Source organism: Podarcis bocagei (genome assembly GCF_964188305.1).
Source record: "Podarcis bocagei genome assembly, chromosome: 7".
Lineage (NCBI taxonomy): Eukaryota > Metazoa > Chordata > Lepidosauria > Squamata > Lacertidae > Podarcis > Podarcis bocagei.
The window spans coordinates 86,143,787-86,165,719 of record NC_138132.1 but is presented as its reverse complement, the minus strand read 5'-3'; the positions used below and the strand labels follow the sequence as shown (position 1 = coordinate 86,165,719).

Genomic DNA, 21,933 nt, shown 5'->3' with positions numbered 1-21,933 from the left:
AGAGCCCAATCAGCAAGGTGGGAAGCTCAAAAGCTGTTTCCATGCCAGGAGAACCCAGCACAAAATTAACTTTTCAGCTTGCCACCTTGAGTGCAATTAATTTGCACAGTTGCAGCCAGCCAACATTCAGCCACACAAGGTCAAAATTGCGGAGCTTAATCATGCATAAGATATGATCGGACTGTATCATATATATTATATAATAAGTATATTATATATTCATATTATACGATGATAGGCCAGGTTCAGCTAACTAGTCGTGCCAGCAGAAGCCCGCACAAGGACTAATGCAACAGGGATTTCCCTCCTCTCTCCCCCCCCCCCTTGCAGCCCCCTCCAAAAGTAAAATTGGCTTGGCTTAGAGGTGCCGGGAAAACCCCTGGAGGAGAAAGCAGATCATTCCATTGGGTTAGCAGAAATCCTTCGGCTGATGGAGCAATCTTCTTAGCGCTGTGCGGAATATTTCCCAATAATAGAAATAATAATGTTGCCTGACTAATCAGTGACACATGTTTTTGTCCCATCAAAGTTGGCAGACCTAACTGATAGGTGGTCAATGAAACTGTCTTTTCCTGGTGTGGGCATTTGGACCATACGGTGCAAAGTTTTGCCGGAGTGGTTTGATCGCTGAGCATCCGTCTCTCCACCTGCCCCTCCGGCGTTTCTGACTTCATTTTCCCCGCTGCGTCGGGTCTCGCCTATCGCTCCCCGCCTGGCAGGAAGGGCTCGCGGTGAGCTGGTGTCCCCTGTGTTCTTTTTGAAGAGGTAGCAGAACAGACAAGAGGAAACATCTTTTGCTATCGCTGTGTTTCAGTGCCTGAGCCAAATCTGTCTTGACAATAAAAAAGGAATACATTTGCTCTCGCCTTGTAATAACGCTGCCGCGATCCGCGCTTGTCTCTTTGACAGCAAGTTAACTAAGATGACTGAACTCCCTTCACAGCAAAGGGGCAGACAATGGAATTTAGATTTGATGGGTTCGGGGGTGGGTTGGAAGTGTTGCGATACATATGGCCATACCTCTCAGGTATTCCTTGTTGTGAGTAGCATCCGTGTGCATTTGACAAAAGGATTATGGAGCTCTGAAGCAGGAGCAGTGTTTATCCACCTTTCCTTTACAACTTGCAAGCCCAGATTTTGGAATTTGAAATCCGGAAGGGAAACAACTACCTAGTCCTCATGGCTGTGAAGTTAAGCTTGCAAACAGGTGAGCTATGCCTGATTGAATGTCAGAAGTCAGTGAGGGGGCTGAGCGGAGGTTCCATTGTTTGAAGCTCAGGGTGGAGCTCTCTGCCGATGTTGATTAAAATATTTTTCATTCCTTCTTGTAAATGGTTTCACTGCAATCTGATTCCTATATGCTTCTACACTCAGAAGTACCGTATTTTTTGCTCTATAAGACTCACTTTTCCCCTCCTAAAAAGTAAGGGGAAATGTGTGTGTGTCTTATGGAGCGAATGCAGGCTGCACAGCTATCCCAGAAGCCAGAACAGCAAGAGGGATTGCTGCTTTCACATCGCAGCGATCCCTCTTGCTGTTCTGGCTTCTGAGATTCAGAATATTTTTTTTCCTTGTTTTCCTCCTCCCAAAACTTGGTGTGTCTTGTGGTCTGGTGCATCTTATAGAGCAAAAAATATGGTAAACGGCACTTGAGTTCAGCAGGAGTTACTCTGAAGTAACTCTGAAGGATTGCAACCTAAATATTGCAGCTCCGTTTACCGTCTCTATAAATTCATTCCAGCTTTGTTTGTTTTAGTTTTCTTCATGTGTGTCCAGTCCAGTGTGGCAGCTCTTATATTATCTGCAAGGACAAAAGAGGTCCTAAGATTTGATCAGTCACACTCGCCTCACGAGAGCTTCCAATGAATATTCTGACTTAGAACATTCGGGGTTATCCAACAGTGAGAAAAAAGACCTTTTGCAGAAACGAACAAATATTCAAAACTGCAGCTATGAATAAATTAACAGAAGTGGCTCAAAGACGAAATAGCTCTGATAGTATTGATGAAAAAGTGGCAATGCTTGTTTGGGTTTTGGGACTAGAATGCCAAAGACTGGATATGTCAGCAGTGCTCGGAATTGGTTTGTTTTGTAGTTATCGTGAACCTTTGACTTTGGGGGGGGCTGATTCTTGTGTTCAGTTCCATTGCCTTTATTTAATTCTTGTATTTATTATTATTATTATAATTTAGTACATTTATGTACCACCTGATTAAGACCTTTAGAGGCCCTAAGGAGCAGGAAGATTAAAGCACCCGCCCCCGTATACAACTCAAAATAAAAACAATACTAAAATAACATTTTGTTTTTTGAAGTGGCACAAAGCTTACATGGCATGCTGCAATGTTGCGCATGGTTATCATGTGCCACACATGACAAGATCTGATTCCCTTGCATTGCTTTGATTTACATTAGTAGAACGCCCCCCTGGTTTAGGTGGGAGGGAGTGATGAGACCGGGGAAAGTGGGGTGTAAGAAAGTCTCACAAAGTTCTGATTTTTCTCATGATTTATAGTTTTGATGGGGGGTTTTTGGGGGAAATGCAAAATGTCAAATAATTTGTTGGAAGCTGCCCAGAGTGGCAGGAGCAACCCAGTCAAATGGACGGCATATAAATATGTTGTTGTTGTTGTTGTTTGCTGATGCCTTAAACACATGCTTAGGAAAAGGTAAAGGGACCCCTGACAGTTAAGTCCAGTCGCGAACAGCTCTGGGATTGCGGCGCTCATCTCGCTTTACAGGCCGAGGGAGCGTTTGTTCTAGGTCATGTGGCCAGCATGGCTAAGCCATTTCTGGCGCAACGGAACACCGACACCAGAGCAGCGCACGGAAACGCCGCTTACCTTCCCGCCAGAGTGGTACCTATTGATCTACTTGTACTTTTTGGCATGCTTTTCGAACACATGCTTAGTCAGCTTATTAAATAATCCAGCACTGTGATGGTCCACGACTGGTGCCCATACTCAGGGTCCACTCAGTCACCAATAGAAATTTAGAAATAGACAGCATTGCCTCTTATGATTGGCTAGCAGTAGAATGGTGCTCAATTGGCCAGTCCTCCTTTTCTCCTTTCCTGATCAAGGTGACTACTTTTGCTGCACTCAGGGTCAGCTGCAAGAACATGGCACACTCTTGAGTCTGTTTCTGTGTCTGACCCCACCAGAGTCTCTGACCAAATCAGTCCTCCGCTCACCTCCTTGCCCCGGAACCAAACCCTGACCCGCCAGAGTGCCGCTTAGCTGAGTCTGCCGAACTCCTAACTGCCAGAGACCTGCAAGAGAGCTTTTGCAAGGATGTTCATTCATTTTCCAGGCAGTTAGGAGTTTGGGCAAAGTGGGTGTATGTCTGTTCCCTCCCCTGTCTTTAAATTTCATCATGGAACATGAAACTATAAGGACTATATGCTCTGCGATGGGTCAAACCCGCCACACACCACAATTTCCCAATGCACCCTTGCTCCTTTTTCCCTGCATGCTCCTCTCCCCCAGAATGAATCTTTCCCTGCAGGTATTCCACCTATAAATACATGTATATTTGTCGACAAGCAAATTCTTTGTAGAACATTTCAGAAGCAACAAACGAGTTCCTGATTCAACACTTTTTAAGACAGATTTCTTCGAGGGGTGGTGTGTTTCTTTGGTGTTGTGTGTGTGTGTGTGTTGAATGGCTTCTGCCAATGCAAACCTCAAGCGGAGAAAGGCAGCGAGAAAGTCTGATTGCTCAGCAAGTATTTTGATAAAGTGAGCCCGGGCTTGTGTGTCTGTAATTACGGGAAGAAGGAAAAAAATCATAAATCTTCTTGATATTGTTCAGACAGATGTGGCATGGAGGAGAGGGACGGGTGTGTGTCTGCGTTGGGCTGGGAGGGTGGCAGGGAAGGGAAGCAGTAAAATCGTGTTAAAAGCATAATTAATGTCATTGTTGTCGAGGATGGTTTGATTTAAGCCTCCCTTTTGACTTGCATGGTGGTGATGGATGATTTCTTCATTGTGTTTTAGCTTTCATGGGGGCGGGGAGATCCAAACAAACCACAGACTGGTTGGAGAAAGTAACTTGTTAAGAAAGGGCAGGGCTAGGAATATGTGGGATGCATACAATATAATAGGGGCCAGGATTCAGCTTCCTTGGGATCCCAGCTTCCAAGATTCTAGATCGCTGAAGAATTGATGCTTTTGAATTCTGGTGCTGGAGGAGACTCTTGAGAGTCCCATGGACTGCAAGGAGATCAAACCTATCCATTCTGAAGGAAATCAGCCCTGAGTGCTCACTGGAAGGACAGATCGTGAAGCTGAGGCTCCAGTACTTTGGCCACCTCATGAGAAGAGTAGACTCTCTGGCAAAGACCCTGATGTTGGGAAAGATGGAGGGCACAAGGAGAAGGGGACGACAGAGGACGAGATGGCTGGATAGTGTTCTCGAAGCTACAAACATGAGTTTGACCAAACTGCGGGAGGCAGTGGAAGACAGGAGTGCCTGGCATGCTCTGGTCCAGGGGGTCACGAAGAGTCGGACACGACTAAACGACTAAACAACAACAACAGACCTCAAGATTCTGGTGATATATTTGCAAGGGCCTCTTGTAATGAAATCTCAGGAGCTGTTCCAGCCGGAGAGCTCTTATATTCTGCCCTTGTCCCCAGCTGCAGGAGAAAACAGGTTGGGCAGAGGAAAAGCAGGATTCTCATCTGTGTACTGTAATCTGGCTGCTTTTGCACATATAAACCTCTGCCAGAAATTTGTTACTGTGGTTGAGTTCACATGTGCATGTGTTATATTTGAACCTGTGGAGTCTTGAGGCTGCTCCTCTGCATTGTTCTTCATTATGAACATGCCTCTTAGGGCATTGTTGGGAGTAATGCAACATTTAAAAAGGAGAAGGAAATGTCTCCCAAAAGCTCAGTAATACCTGATACTGTTTAGGGTGTGATGTCATTGGGCTGCATTAATTGCAAGTGGCATGTGAAGACATTTGTTAACATGGGGTGACCGTGCAGTGTGAAGGGTCTCTTGATGGAGGCAGGACATTGAAAGATGGTGAACGGAGCCCAGGTTGGTCTTGCTAAGATCAGGATTAGCGACACCACAAAGTCCTTTCAAAAGGAACAGTTAATGTACAAGGGGCAAGGGGAGAGATGCAAGACTTGTTATGGAAGCTTCTATGCCTCCTAAAAAGAGGCCAGCATTGTCTGGTTGATTTCTGCATCGCTTCTTCATTTTGAAAAGAGACAACAGAGGTGGGCAGAAAGCAGGCTTGCAAAATAGCAAGCTGTGAGGAAAGAAGGTTTGAGCACCACAGAAGAGTGAGAGTGGCCAAAGACACCGAGACAGAGAGTCTTTGCCCATGCCGCCCAGCTGTCACGGCCCCAGAGAATCCTTGGAGGCAAAGTCCGCCAATGAGGCGTCCCAGGAGGAGATGGATCCACCCCCTGATCCATCCCATGTGGAGCCCATATCTCATCCCCAGAACCCCATGGGGACATACTGTTGGTCCACAGATTTCTTGGGAGATCAGGGAGGCCCTTAGGAGACCACCCAACAGCTTGAAGAAGCTAGTTGCTACAGAGGAAGGCACAATCACTATGACTAATCACATGTAGCATTCATGGGGCATGATGATGATGATGATGATGATGATGATGATGATGATGCTAATACCCCACCTTTTTCCCAAACAAGGACTCAAGGTGGCTTACAGATAAAATAGGTAAAGGTAAAGGGACCCCTGACCATTAGGTCCAGTCATGGCCGACTCTGGGGTTGTGGCGCTCATCTCGCTTTATTGGCTGAGGGAGCCGGCGTACAGCTTCCGGGTCATGTGGCCAGCATGACTAAGCCGCTTCTGGCGAACCAGAGCAGCGCACGGAAACGCCGTTTACCTTCCCGCCGAAGCGGTACCTATTTATCTACTTGCACTTTGAGGTGCTTTCGAACTGCTAGGTTGGCAGGAGCAGGGACCAAGCAATGGGAGTTCACCCCGTCACGGGGATTCGAACCGGTGACCTTCTGATCGGCAAGTCCTAGGCTCTGTGGTTTAACCCACAGCGCCACCCGCATCCCACTACAGATAAAATAGAAGTGGCTAAAAACATAGGGGGGGAAACAATTCATAAGCGGTTAAACACAAATAATTAAAGTGTGTGTGTGTGTGTGTGTGTGTGTGTGTGTGTGTGTTTGTGTATTAAAACATGCAGATAATTACAATACAAATGTCACAGCACCATCCCTTTCCTTAAAAATAGTCAATTCCTTCCTAAAAGCCTCTTGGAATAAGAAAGTCTTCACCTGCCAGTGGAAGGACAACAAGGAGGAGCCAGTCTAAAGAGAGCTCCAACGTCTGGGACCAGCAACCAAGCATACCTAGCCCAGGCTTTGAAGATCTGCCTGTTGCCTCAGGATACTGCTGAGACAACTTTTAGGATCACTAACCCCTGTTCTGAAACTCACACCTAGGTCCCTCTCCAAGGTGCTGATCTTGCCAACTTCACTTTCTTCTCTGCCTAGAATTCTGGAACTACTGGCGTCCTCCTTGCTTGTGCCAACACCTGTCTGCACAGGTGGGTATCCCCATGGATTGGGACACCATTGTTGTCTACTCTGACTGACAGCAGCTCTCAAGGGTGGAGAAGGGACTGAACCTGGAGCTATCTATGCATGCAAAGGACGTACCCTATCACATTGCTGTGCGGCCATTTGAGGAAAAGGTAGCCGGGCTTTTAATGAAATGCACAGTTTGGAAAAGTTCCGGCAACCAAAATGACCATGGGGATGGAGCAACTCTCCTATGAGGAAAGGTTGCAGCATTTGGGACTCTGGTTTAGAGAAAAGGTGAGAAATAGGTGGTGGGATAACAAGGAGGGAGCCAGCCGGACCTCTCATGGGAGGGAGTTTGGCTGCATGGATGGTGTGTCATGGGTCGCCAACATGGTGCCCTCCAGCTGTTGATGAACAACAATTCCCATCATTCCAGATCCCTGGGAGTGGGTTACCCCTGCTTCAGATGGATTAACAGAGAAGAGGTTTCCCAGTGTCTGACTAAGCCCAGAAGCAATTTGTCCCACTAGGGCGGCAAATACATCCAAGAAACCTCTACCCTCACAAATTGCCATATTGAGCCCTCTGAAAATTGCATTTAGTTAAAATCAACAACATGGTTTGAGGTTTCATTCATATATACATATAAATATACATACACATACACGTACACGTACACATACACATACAGAGAGAGAGAGAGAGATGAGTTTTTGTGAAGGCTGAAATGTACGTCAGCAGGGCTCTGGGCATGTCTGTTCCTTTGCAACAGGAGTGTTGTTAGGGGGTGAAGTGGGATGGGGAGTCTTTCCTGCTGGGCGTGGGCTCTTCTGCCCCTTCTCCTCTTCTTATAAACTAAACTAAAAATAAACAATGCATCAGGTCCCAGAGCAGGCTATAACAATTGAAAATATCAGAAACAGTTTAAAACAAATCACAGTCAAGGGAATATGGTGGGTCCTGAAAACATGTGTCTCAGGTGTCAACGGCCAGGTAAAGAGCCGCATACTGCAGAAAGACACCTCTGTGGGGAGGGGCTGTCATTGAGACGGCCCTCTTCTGGGTCGCCGGCACCCCAAGCTTCTGAGGGTGATGGAATTACCCTATGAAAACCCTGTGGGGAAGGAGGAGGTCTTTCTGATACTTGCATTCCAACATTAGTTACACTCAGAGTAGATCCATTGAAATGAATGGACCTGACTAACCGAACAGTCATAACTGTTCCTGTTTGGAAGTAAGCCTTATACAGTTCAATGGGATTTAGGATTGCAGGCTCTCTTAGGTGGGTATATTTATAAAAAATAAAGAAAACTTGCTCATAGGGTAGCCGATCTAGTGAGACTCCAACCAACCACTGTCTTAATTTGCTTAGAGACCTGAATTTGCATCTATTAGCATACACAATTTTATGCAAATTTTTGGCATGGCTTTGTACCCTTAGTCTATGAAGTACCTAGCAATCCCCTTGTTTCGCAAAACACTGTCAAAATGCGTTTTATTTTCTTCTTCATCTACCTGCATTGTGTGTGTGTGTGTGTGTGTGTGTGTGTGTGTGTGTTTTCCTGGAAGCCCTACAGAGTCAATACTTTATTACCCAAAAGGCTGACTTGAACAGAGAAGGGGAAAGTCATCCCCCCCCCACCATACCTTTTTTCTGGTTGATGCAAAAACTGTTTCCAGAATAAATTGGGGATTGCAAGTAATGTTCAACAGCACCTCCCCGTGGCCGGACGTCAAATAGGTGATCTAGATAGCAAGGCTTGTTTCAAAGACCGACTTCACTGAGTTTGGTCTCTTCCTGCGAACGTTCCATTGAATGCAGTAAATTAGCCGTTAGTGGTCTCAGGCCATAGCAAGCATGGCTTTAAAGTACTATTTTGTTATATATTTTTCCGGCTTTGCCAGAAAAGTTCTCACGGAGGGGGAGAAAGGTATAAGTAAGAGTGGTCTCTTAGAGAGAGCGACTGTGCCATCTCAGAATGATTCATTAATTTGAAAGAGTTCCCCCAGAGAGCATAAATATAAAGTATCCGGGGAAAGTTTGTCTCAGCTTTGGGCATCAAAGGAGGCTTCAGTTTGATGCTATCCCACCCCAGTTGCCTCTGGGAAGAACCCTCTCCCCTCCTGCCCCTCTTTCTTATACCGCTCTTCAATATTAAATTGGATAACTTTATTGTCACTTGTACAACTTGTATACAGTGAGATTACACGAGCACCCCCCACTCAGCTCCCTTAGTCTTAATTCCCCTTGTTTACTGACGCACACCCACCAAACCCGAAAGTCAGTTGCCCTGTTGTTATCTTTTCATTCAGCAGCCTAACAGCCCACGGATAGAAGCGGTTCTTTACCCTGTTGGTGCGACTAATCGTGCTTCTATATCTTCTGCCCGAGGGCAGGAGATCAAGAAAGTGCCGGCCAGGGTGTGAATCATCCCTGAGAATTTTCCTCACTCTCCTGAGGCAACGTTCTTCCGCTATTCCATCCAGCGGATTCACGGGACAGCCAGTGTGGTGTAGTGGTTAAGAGCGGTAGTCTCGTAATCTGGTGAACCGGGTTCGCTTCCCCGCTCCTCCACATGCAGCTGCTGGGTGACCTTGGGCCAGTGACACTTCTCTGAAGTCTCTCAGCCCCACTCACCTCACAGAGTGTTTGTTGTGGGGGAGGAAGGGAAAGGAGAATGTTAGCCGCTTTGAGACTCCTTCGGGTAGTGATAAAGCGGGGTATCAAATCCAAACTCTTCTTCTTCATAATATCTTGTGCTGTATTCACCACCCCCTGTAGGCACTGATTCCCTTAGTGTGACAGAGTCATGGGCATTGCTCAAACCTAAGAATAGTCTAGCTGGATTAGATCAAAAGCCCACCTAGTCTAGCACCCGTCTCCCAACATCCGCTGGCCAGGTGCCTCTGGGAAACCTCCCCTGTAGTTTGCTAGGAAGACTGTGACAACAACCAAACCACGGTTTACTGGAGTTTATCCTCCATGTTTTCAGTACCTTGGAATAAGGAAGCTTGCATTTAGCTTTCTTGGCTGATAGCTACTGATTGATTTCTCCCCTTCCATGAATTTCTCTAATCTCCTCATAAAGTATCTAACCAGAGGATATCCTCTGGGTTTTTGTTTTTTAAATTAAAACTTAAAGCATCACCAATGGGCACCATCATATAGCCTGATCCAGATCATTGTTAGGAGTCTGAGGCATGGGCCCCAAATCTTTTTTTATTTTTTAGGGTGGGTAATGAATTCAGAGGAAATTGAATTGTGGGGGGTGTTCTGACTTACTGGGTAGGGGGAAATAAATTATAGAAATACATTGAAGCTGACTATATCTAGAGATGATTTAAGAGTAATGAAGGGGGATAACTGGAGGGGAATTGAATTGATTCGCAGCAGGACCTGTTGGGAAATGAACTGGGGGGTAAATGAATTAATCAGGAGCTGATTTCGGGTGATCTGGGGCAGAGTACAAATTCATTTTAAAATTATCTGGGGTGACTTGGGTGGGGAATTAGTTGGATTGCCTTCTGCAATATTTAAATTCCAAGTTTTGCATATGCAAAATTGACGAAGATTTGTGCCTTTTGGTCCTATGCCTGGAAACTTTCATGTATCCATCAGGGCCCCTGCCTAGGTGTGCCTGTGTTTAAGAATTTAATATCCCTCCAGGGTAGTGGCTCTCCCCCCCCCCCCATCTTTGGGCAACAAAGTCCATTCATTCATTCTTTAATATTTGTTGGAATTACTTCTTTTGCTAGTGCTGAAACCATGGTCAATAGGCTTTGATACTAAGTTCAAATATTTGTCCATGTGAGAAAGAGAGAGAGATTTTCTCTCCGTATCACTCAGAACAGTATCGTCATCCACCAGCCTAGAGCATGTGATGTTGCTTTACTCCCCTTCTCCTTGTGCCCTCCATCTTTCCCAACATCAGGGTCTTTTCCAGGGAGTCTTCTGTTCTCATGAGGTGGCCAAAGTATTGGAGCCTCAGCTTCACGATCTGCCCTTCCAGTGAGCACTCAGGCTGATGGATAGGTTTGATCTTCTTGCAGTCCATGGGACTCTCAAGAGTCTCCTCCAGCACCAGAATTCAAAAGCATCCATTCTTCGGCGATCAGCCTTCTTGATGGTCCAGCTCTCACTTCCATACATCAGTACTGGGAAAACCATAGCTTTAACTATACGAACCTTTGTTGGCAAGGTGATGTCTCTGCTTTTTAAGATGCTGTCTAGGTTTGTCTACCCTGTATTATCTCTTCCACCTGCCGGTGGCTCTCTAAGAGCAGAGGCTACTAAACGGTGTTCATGGTTTCTCCATGTTTCCAGTCCTTAAACACGTGAGAATGTGGGGTACAGAACCCCCTTTAGTCCTCTTAATTAGAGAGCCAGGGCCTCGGCTGCAGCTCCAAACTGGTGGAATGCTCTGTCAAAAGAGACTAGGGCCCTGCGGGACCTGACATCTTTCCGCAGGGCCTGCAAGACAGAGTTGTTCCGCCAGGCCTTTGGTCAGGGCGCAGCCTGACTCCCTCCTCTGGCAACCTGCACATAATTCTGCTTAATTGGTCGCCATCAATTTGATTTAATTAATTTTTATAATGAAATATTTTTAGATTGTGTGATTATTTGACTGATTATTTGATTGTTGTTAGCCGCCCTGAGCCCGGCTTTGGCTGGGGAGGGCGGGATATAAATAAAATTTATTATTATTATTATTATTATTATTATTAATTAGAGAAGAGTTCCAATGGTCCTCCTGTGTTGTGATTTTGCTGTCCTGTGTATTCTTGCTTACTGATGGATTTATAGCATTTCATTGTACTCAGCTGTATATATTTATGCTGCTCACAGTTGTTTGTTTGTTTGTTTGTTTGTTTGTTTGTTTGTTGGAGGGGGGCTAGGGCCCCCCAAATTGTTGTGCAAATAAATTGCAGAAGTAGCTGTGATAGTCAGGAAATCTTTGGGGAACCTCCATATGCAGAGCCAGTATACCACAGAATACCAGTTAAAGGTACCCCTGCCTGTACGGGCCAGTCATGTCCGACTCTAGGGTTGTGCGCTCATCTCACTCAAGAGGCCGGGAGCCAGCGCTGTCCAAAGACACTTCCGGGTCACGTGGCCAGCGTGACGAAGCTACTCTGGCGAGCTAGAGCTGCACACGGAAACGCCGTTTACCTTCCCGCTAGAAAGTGGTACCTATTTATCTACTTGCACTTAGGGGTGCTTTCGAACTGCTAAGTGGGCAGGAGCTGGGACCGAAAGACAGGAGCTCACCCCGTCGTGGGGATTCGAACCGCCGACCATACGATCGGTAAGTCCTAGGCACTGAGGTTTTACCCACAGCGCCACCCGCGTCCCATACCAGTTGCTGGAGAGCAAAACAGCAGGAAAGGACTATTGCCTTCAAGCTCTGCCTGGGGGCTTCCTGGAGGATTTGACCACGGTAGGAAGCAAGTTGCTGGACTTTATATACCTTTGACCAGATCCAGCAGAGCTGTTTTTGCATCCTCACCTCCCCAGTCCCAGCTGCTGCCTGAGATCCTTTTCACCGGCCCTCTAAGCACCGTTATTCTGCCACCTTCGCTAGCACCCTGGCAGCAAAATAAAAGGAGAGCGTACACACAGTCTTAGGTGGCATGGTGCGAACTCCATCGGATTCTCATCAGCTCACACCCTGAAGCATGAGGTTTAATTGCCCATATCGTTATCTTAGCTTGCATAGCTGCAAATGATATTAACAGCCATAAAGTTATCCAGTCCTTTATTCCACCCTCCCTGCTTCAAACCCAGCTACGCTCGACGTCTCTCGCTGATGATCCACCACAGCTGGCCGTCCTACAGGTGGATCATAAGACAGGCAAAAGACGCTGGTGCCCCTTTTATTGGCTCAGGATTTATTGCCTTCCAGTTTCTTGGAGTTTCTCTGAGCTGCAAAAGTGTGATACACTAAGAAGGGGACACCCTCTTCTGCAGGGTGAGATGGAAGAACTTTCAGATGGTAAGAGATCTGTTGACGGTGGAACAGACTCCCTCAGAAAGGTGGCGAGCTCTCCTTCATTTGAGGTTTTTAAACAGAGGTTGGATGGCCATCTATAGGGCAGGCAGAACTTCAGCTCATGTTGTTTGCTAGCTGGAGTGGAATTTGCATCCACCTGCTACACAGCCAAGGAAGCTTTCCTATTTGAATAGCCTGGGCTTTTAAAAACTCTCAAGGAGTAAATTGTTTCACTGGGTATCAGCTTCTATTTTTATTGTTAATACAATTAATTTTTAACTGCCTTCTAAACCACTATCTCAAGGCGATCTGCACACAAAATAATTAAAAACGGTTGAGAACACAAAAACAACAAATAGATTTAAAACAAGACAAAAGCCCTTACAAGTGGACCTTTGTGGTTTGCCAAAACCCTTTTATCCGGCTGGAAAAGCCTGTTGGAACAAAAATGTCTTCGACTATTTCCAGGAGGTGCAGATGGCAGGTGCCTGTCATTTCTTGACAGGGATGCTGTTCCGCAGACCAGGGGCAGCCACACAAAAGGCCCTGCTCCAAGTTACCGCAGGGAAAAGGATGAGTGTCTCTCTGTGTGTAGAAACCTCCACATTTCCTTGGCCGAAATATAATCACCTGTACACAGATAAGAGTCTCAGCTGTTGCCTGGCCCTATCCACCACTGGAATGTGGCCCCCAAAAAATTTGCTCATGAGGGAATATGGCCCTTGGGCTGAAAGAGATTTCTCATTCCTGGTGGAGACTTTCCAAGGCCAGGAATATTTTTTATTTCCATAAAAATGCACACCCCGTTCTTTCCCTCCCAAAAGGGGTTGCTTATAAAAGTGTCTTGCAAAAGCATAAGAAATAAGAACGATCCATTGTTAAATACACAGTGACCAGCGTGATAGCGATATCGCAGGAAAAGAAGCCAAGACTAACAACCCAATAAATCAAATTAAGCAGAATCAAAAGCTTGCTTAAAAAGAAAGAAAGAAATATCTCCAGTTTCTGGCAGCACACAACTAAAGAATAACATATTGTGACCTCTTGGGGCAGGGAGTTCCACAGATGGGGTCTGAACACCACAAGGAAAGCTCCCTCACACATTGGTGCAAAGCATTCCTCAGACAGCAGTGGCAAATGGAGGAAGGGTGCAACGCCTGGTCTGAAAGGATGGGTAGATTCATACAGGAGGAGGCAGTCCCTCAAGTAGCTTCAAGCTTGGAAAAGGTCAAAACCGGCACTTCGAATTACACTCAGAAACAGCCTGGCAGGTGGAGTCATTTTACAGGGTGAATTGCTTCTCTGGAACATTATGATAAGTGTGGCAGCATCCAGAACTGGGCCTTCTGAAGGTGATGCTCAAGGTGGAAGGGAACAAATGGGGCCGGCCCTATCATTAGGCAAAGTGAGGTGGTGGCCTCAGGCGGCAGATGTTGGGTATCAATGAAAGGACACCAAATAGTTGTTTAATTTATTATTATTGCATTTTGATAGAGCCAGGGAGAAGGAGAGGTGCGTGTAGGGTTTTCTTCCTCAAGTACCAAAATAGTTTGTTGCCTCGGGTACTCACTATTCCATCTCAGGCAGCAAAATGTTCTTATCTGGGTAGAGAATATATATTTGCCTGCAATGTCTGCTTGTCATCTTGTTTTTGTGTCTCTGGGTGAGAGAGAATATCATTAGTTATTAGTGATGCAGTCTCTGAAGTGATTTCACCTAGGCTTACGACTGGACACTGTTGTATAAACCCAGGGCAAATATACCATTTGCCCTCTGAGTAAGGACAGAAGTCCACTTTAAATAAAAAAGAAATAAATGATGCTGCCACTGTAAGATGGCATCCCCATAACCTGTTTTCCCCCTGTATAACTTGTGGCATGGGTGGCGTTGTGGGTTAAACCACTGAGTCTAGGACTTGCTGATCAGAAGGTCGGTGGTTTGAATCCCTGTGACGGGGTGAGCTCCCGTTGCTCGGTCCCTGCTCCTGCCAACCTAGCAGTTTGAAAGCACGTCCAAGTGCAAGTAGATAAATAGGTACCACTCCGGCGGGAAGGTAAACGGCGTTTCCGTGCGCTGCTCTGGTTCGCCAGAAGCGGCTTAGTCATGCTGGCCACATGACCCGGAAGCTGTACGCCGGCTCCCTCGGCCAGTAAAGCGAGATGAGCGCCGCAACCCCAGAGTCGGCCACGACTGGACCTAATGGTCAGGGGTCCCTTTACCTTTAACTTGTGGCAAAATCAACCATGTGCCCCTATATCATTTCCCTTTGCATTTCCCCTGCATCAAGCAACCTGTGATGTGGAGTAAAAGCAAACACAAGAAGGGGGGGTCTCCAAGTTCTGTCATAAAATAGCGGTCAGGAGGAGGTCCCCTTCAGAAAAACCAGTTGCCTCTTGGAGTTCCGCCATCATCCCTCAACATCACCCCCTTGTAGGGTTGCCATACATCCAGAGCTTCCAGGACATATCCAGAATATTGCAGTCGGTTTCCGGTTGTGAATTGTCTAAACAATGACTTTTTGAGGGGGGGAAGCTTTTCTGTCCAGATTTTTACCTTCAGACAATGAGGGATCTCGTGGCAAGCAACACCTCCGTGTCACCATTCACAAGAAAAGTCAAAATAATAATAATAATAATAAATTTTATTTATATCCCGCCCTCCCCAGCTGAAGCCGGGCTCAGGGCGGCTAACAACAATAAAACAGTACAAAAGTACAGCATAAACAACATTCTAAAATCATTCATTATAAAATTAATTTTAATTTTAATAGCTGCCTTTGATTTTTCTCCTGCCTGTTACTATGCTGGCCCTTGTTTTTATTGTCATAATTGAGGGCTGGTTTTCTTGCTGCCTTCACCTGCCATATTAGCAAGAAAAACTCACCTGGTCCCTTCTCTTCCTAGTCTCCCTAATTTTTGACCCTAGAAATCCTGATTCCTCGTCTCATTCCCCCCCTCCTCCCCGCTCAAACGAAAACAAAAATAGAGGAAGGAAGAAACATGAGTCTAGTACAATGGGAGCCATTTTCTTGAACTTATTAAAAAAGATCCAGACTTGTAAATTAATTTGTTCGTGTTGTACAATGGCAGTGCAGATGGACTCATTAGCATGCACACAACAAATAATTATAGATGAATTTTTTAGCTGGCCTTCCTAATGGGCTTGCTGGGTTAATTATGTCAATGTATAATTACATCGGCCCTGGGAGGCATAATGGAGCTCTCCCGCTGAGCAGATGCCGGCTAATGATGGCGGCTCGCTGACGGAAAGGAGGAGGCCTGTTTGGAATGCACCTGCTTACCTCTGCAGAAACCGCCATTGTCTGCGCCCGCAACGGCCTGAGTAAACAGCCATTATTGGCGGAATGTGCTGTTGGACAGTAACTCTGGCAGGCCTGCAGTGGCAAATAGGAGCGGGATGGGAAATCCTTTAAGCCTGGGCTGCAAGAGACTGTGTCGCTTAGATCGGCTCTCCTGTTCACAGGTCCGGCAATATTGGCTTCTTCGGTTTTTAATAACTTTTTTATTCAAAATTAAAACAAAACATATTATCCTTATTTTCCCCTCCATTTTCCTCCCTCCCCCTCCCTCCCTATATAGAACCCACCCACCCCCACCCCCGACTTCCCTCAGTTCCAGCCTTTGATTTCTCTAAAAATGCTGTTTTCTGCATGTTACACAGTTGTATAGATCCTCAAACTATTTAGCTGATTGTTATCCATAAAAAGTTTGTGAATTCAAAACCAGCCAAGGAGTCCAGTTCGCTTTGTTGCGTCTTCAAATACTTTGTAAAGGGTTCCCATTCATCTTTAAACTCACAGTTATCCTTGTCCCGTAGCTTGTATGTCAGTTTTGCCAGTTCTGCATAGTCTTATCAATTTTTCTTGCCATGATTCTTTAGTTGGGGTTTCTTCAGTCTTCCATCCTTGTGCTATTAAAACTCGTGCAGCCGTTGTCGCATACATGAAGATGTTTTCCAGCTTTTTTGGCAGATCTTTCCCTACAATCCCTAATAAAAATGCTTCAGGTTTTTAAACAAATGTTAAATGGAACATTTTCTTCAATTCGTTGTATATCATTTCCCAAAAATTTTTAATTACCTTACAATCCCACCACATATGATAAAATGTCCCCTCCTTTTCCTTTCACTTCCAACATATATTTGAACTAGTTTTGTACATTTTCCCTAACTGCACTGGTGTTATGTACCATCTGTACAATGCAATATTGGTGACGGGCAGAAAGGACTGTAAGATCTGGGCTTCTGGGGTTGCCGTTCTTTGTTAGGGGGCATGAACCAGCCTTTGATTCTTCTACCTTTTCTTCATTGCTTACCCCCATAGCATTGTGTGTTGCTTGGTCCCAGGCAGCTGCTGTAAATTCAGGGCTGGGGGATGCACTAGAGTTCCTGCAGGAAGCTGGCAACACTCTGGGTTCAAAACCCAGTTTCTGGCTTTTTATGGGCTGCAAAGACAATGTTTAGAAGTGTGGCAGGTAATGTCGGCTGAAACCTGGATGTACCTGGGCAAATTCCACAATCTTCTAGTCTTGCTTGCATCCTCCTCTCCTCTCCAACCACCCTCTTTAATACGTCTGTTGAGGTTGAATACGAATGTATACACACAGAGACATGTGCTAAGGCATTTTTATTCCTCATACTTTCGGCCTGATCTTCATTTGCATTGGAATGAGTTACGGTCGTTTATGACTTGTTACGCGAACTGTTTTGCATCTTGATTCCCTTTTAAGAGCAATGATTTAAATACAAGGAAGTAGCTTGAGAGGCGACGGGGATCCCCTGTGTGGCAGAGCTCGGTGTTGCTAAAGAACAGCTGCAGGGATGCTGGCTGCTCTCCAGAGCGTGGGGCGTGCGCATTCAGCAGTGCGCACAGTGCTTCCGTGCGTTGAGGAACGGTTGCCTGAGCACCATCGCTCCCCTGGGAAGTGTGGGGCCAGCTGAACCTCTGTGCACATTTTCAACCGGCTTGGTGGGCATTTCTGAGGACAGTAGTTTTCAAGCTCTGTTCGGAGGACTCCCTGGAGCCTAACTCGCTGGGGCTTTCCTTCAGGAAAATTACTGTTAATGTTGCACCAGTGCCCCTGAAGGAGAGTTGGTTCACCTCTGCAGTGTAGGGGGTGCGTGCATGTTCTGGGACACCTCCTCTTGATCAAACAACATAGAAAGCAGAAAAATTGTTTGTGGGCAGTGGGGGGCGGGATAACAGGATTGAATGCTACCTCCACCCATACCCCACACTTTGAAAAGTAGCTCAAATCTTCTTCCCCGAAATTTTACTTTTCTCCTTGCGGGAAATCTTTGAGTGGGAGAGGAGGGGTTCAGCTCTGTGAGCCCCACTTGCGTTCCAGTTCCGGAATGGAGTTGACCACTTTGTTTCTGGTACTGTCATAACTTAAGCTTTAATTCACATGAAGTGGCCGTGTGCCCTGATCATCACCTCTGCTGCCTCGCAACCTTCTGCTTCTTAGTCTGTGGCTGTTACTCTTCTCTAATGGCTGTGGGTTTTTTAAATGGTTGCTAAATTGTTTGCCCAAAGACCTCCTTAGGGTGTAAATCTAATTGTGCCATCAGCTGTGCCACATTGACTAGGCTGCAGCAGCCCACCGGTGTACCTGCCTGCCTAGGTCTGCAAGCCATCATTTGAATTGCCCATGATGCCTCAGGGTGCTCCTACGCCCAAAGGGATTGTGGGAGATTTAAAATGGAAGCTCACAGCCTCCCATTGTCGCCTGTAGTTTAAGTCCCACCAAGAATGGGGATTTTTCCAAGGCTCTCTTCAGACGTGGAGCTGGCCCCAGAAATGAGGAAATAAAATTCAGAGACTGGCGCCATCTTGCCTTGCCAGAGTGGCCTCCTCGATGGGTTGACTTCATGGGTGCTGGTACTACCTCTGTTCATCTTCTGCCCCTTGTCTAGATCCTGTACCTGCCCTCGAGACGGCGCGGAGCCTTGAAGACCGGCGCCAGCAGCTGCACTGCCTTGGTCCTGAAAACCCACCTTTGAAGGAGCTGAACAGGCCGCAGAAGAAGAACTCGGAGCTCCTTTGTGCAAAAGGTACCAGGTCCAACAAGCCCCATATGATTCAAGCAAAGCTGTTTGTACCAAGAGGCAGAATGGAGTGAGGGCAAAGGCCTGTGCAACTGATGCACATACATGGGGTGCAGTGGAAAGCCATGGAATTACCCCCCTGGAATCCCAGCTCTCATTTAGTGGGGAAACAGCCAAGTTTCTAGTCCTTATGCTTGCGATTATATGCTTGAAAGTGCACAGATGTGGGGGACTGATTGCCTTCAATGCCCAGTGTCCTAGTGTCTTTAGTTTTTTCTTTTTATTGCCTTTATCAACTTTGGACATGCAGGGTTCTGCTGCTACACACACACACACACACACACACCAGTCCCACACACATTTATGTGGTCCAAATAGTAAACACTTTATTCCTACAAGAGGACATAGAACACCTGTGCTCACAGACCCGCACTGGTTGCCAATTTCGACTACAACTCCCATCAGCCCCTGCCAGCGTGGCCCTCTTGGACTACAACTCCCATCAGCCCCAGCTAAGAAGTCTCACTTAGAATTCTGCCAATCTGACGGTTCTACAGGCTCTTTTTGCATGAATATGGAGAGTTTCCGAATGGCCCGTTGTGTGCTTTCGTGTTGTGCATAAAGAACACAGAGTTCTGCTGTTCTTGAGGCACAGATTCTGTTTTTAATTAACTTGTGGGTTTTTTTTAGTGTGGCTTGCATGGCACTCTGTGGCAGGTGGGAGCAAACTTCCCAGGGGGTGTTAGGGGGCTAAATGCAAGCTTCTGTCCCCATCCTCAGGCCAGAGGACTTTTTGCCTCCGTAAATTATGAGCGTTAATAGCCGGTGCTGCCGAGCAGCGGGAAAGGAGACTCCATCCAGTGGTGTAGCGTGGGTTGTCAGCACCCGGGGCAAGGCAAGTAATTTGCGCCCCCTAACCCGTGGATTTGCGCCCCCTAACCCTAACCCCCAGATGTTGCGCCCGGTGCGGCCGGCACCCCCGGCACCCCCCACGCTACGCCACTGACTCCATCCCCGTCATTTGCACACGAAGCTGCAGGAAGCGCAGAGAGAATGTGCCCCCACTTGGGCCTGACATGAGCAGAGTCTTCTTTCACTCTGCCCATCAGCCTTGCCTTGCTGAAGGAGGCCATTAGCAGAGACAACCAAGCCAGGAAGCTGCCTTCTTTGGCAAGAACCAGGGCTGCTCTCAGAACCCTGTTTCCCCTGCTGGGACTCCAAATTACCGTGGTCTCTGAAGGCTTCTCTGCTGCTTCCCGCCCTTCCCTACTGTGCTAATGGGTCTGGTTTTTACACCCCCAGAGCAAAGGGAAGGGACCCCTCCGGCCGGCCTGGCTGCTTCGGAGGTGCCCCGGCTCGCCAGCATCAACAGCAAAGCACTCCTTGCGGAAAACTCGCCCCACAGAAATGAAGTCGAGAAGCAAAAGTACGTGAGTAGTTTTTTGTGGTTTTTTGGGTGGCGGGGAGTGGGTGCTGACATCTGAAGAAAGAAAGATTACTGCAGTGCGCTCTGTGTGGGGCTCCCCTTGCCCTTGATCTGGAAGCTGCCATTGGTGCAGAACACTGCAGCGAAAATTGCTGACAGGAGTGAGACCCCCAACAGCATAAATACAAGGCCACGGTGTTGCTGTTGTCCCAAGCCCTTAACAACTTGGGACGAGTTCACCTGAGAGATCACTTTACCCCATAAATGCCCACTGAACTACTTCGGTTGGCAGAACTGGCCCTGCCACAAGTGCCATATAATACTCGTTCCATGTCTGTAAAAACTCAATATTTTAGTCTGGCAGCACCCAAACTTTGGAACTCCCAGCTATTGACATCAGGCAGGCACCCTGGCTATACTCTTTTCGGCCCCTGCTAAAGCCATATTTGTTTAGGCAAGCCTACCCCAGATATGTGGGACGTGGGTGGCGCTGTGGTCTAAACCACAGAGCCTAGGGCTTGCCAATCAGAAGGTTGGCTGTTCGAATCCCCGTGACGGGGTGAGCTCCCGTTGCTCAGTCCCTGCTCCTGCCAACCTAGCAGTTCAAAAACATGTCAAATTGCAAGTAGATAAATAGGTACCACTCTGGCGGGAAGGTAAACGCCGTTTCCGTGTGCTGCTTTGGTTTGCCAGAAGCGGCTTAGTCATTCTGGCCACATGGCCCAGAAAAACTGTCTGCAGACAAACGCTGGCTCCCTCGGCCAGTAAAGCGAGATGAGCGCCGCAACCCCAGAGTCGTTCACGACTGGACTTAACTGTCAGGGGTACCTTTACCTTTACCCCAGATACGTAGAATTCTGACATGTGTTTTAATTTGGTTTTATTATTGCTTATTTCAATTATTATTTGAATGTTTAAATACGTTTTTTTCTGACCATTTGGTTGCTTTATTCTTTTTGCAAACTGCTTTGAAGTTTGTTTGTTTTGTTTTCGTCAATCAAACCTGGCATAAATTCTATGAAATAAATTGATTCTCCTCTTCCACGAGATAGAGATCAAACACATGTTTCAGAATCAGGACTTGGGAGGAGAGAAGAGTTGAGGAGAGGGATCCATAAACCTTGGCATGCTACTCCTTTCCTTTTTGTAGAGAAAATAACCTTGCGCACACACACACACACACACACAGCCTCCCCCTGCAAGTCCTTTGTTCATACCAGAGGGGCTTGCAAGGAGGGGAGGGGTCTTGTGCTACTCTATGTGGTGCTTTTTGTAGAACGTGGGATGGGGGGGGCCACCACAGATAATAATAATAATAATAATTTATTATTTATACCCCACCCATCTGGCTGGGTTTCCCAGCCACTCTGGGCGGCTTCCAACCGAATATTAAAAACAATACAGCATCAAACATTAAAAACTTCCCTAAACAGGGTAGTAGTCTTTTAAAAGTAAAATAGTTGCTTATTGCCTTGACATCTGCTGGGAGGGCATTCCACAAGGCGGGCGCCACTACCGAGAAGGCCCTCTGCCTGGTTCCCTGTAACCTCACTTCTTGCAGTGAGGGAAGCGCCAGAAGGCCCTCGGCACTGGACCTCAGTGTCCGGGCTGAACTATGGGGGTGGAGACGCTCCTTCAGGTATAAAGGACCAAGGCCGTTTAGGGCTTTAAAGGTCAGCACCAACACTTTGAATTGTGCTCGGAAACGCACTGGGAAAGAGGCTGGTCGCCTCTCCAAGTTCCTCCCTTGGCAACCTGGCAAGAGGATTTGTGCAGCCCCTACCACTCAACCCATTGCATTTATTGGTAAAACATTAGATTCCCCCCCCCTATGTATTTTTAACACAAATGCTCCTCTTTGCAGGAATCAGTAACGAGGGGAGAAATTATTAGAAAAATCTGAAATCCATTCATGCAGGA

The 21,933-nt window shown here is 46.7% G+C and overlaps 1 protein-coding gene across 3 annotated transcripts in view; it reads left to right on the top strand.

The window, feature by feature from the left end:
* The window catches only part of CUX2 (cut like homeobox 2), a 259,733-nt gene that overhangs the window by 183,994 nt on the left and 53,806 nt on the right, over positions 1-21,933 (top strand). The window contains exons 5-6 of one of the 3 annotated variants that reach the window (XM_081202920.1): positions 18,456-18,593; positions 19,890-20,013. In XM_081202920.1, the coding sequence (XP_081059046.1) occupies positions 18,456-18,593; positions 19,890-20,013 (262 nt within the window). Of the gene's footprint in view, positions 1-18,455; positions 18,594-19,889; positions 20,018-21,933 lie in introns of those variants that run through there. The other 2 variants (XM_081202922.1, XM_081202921.1) reach the window with 2 other exon arrangements.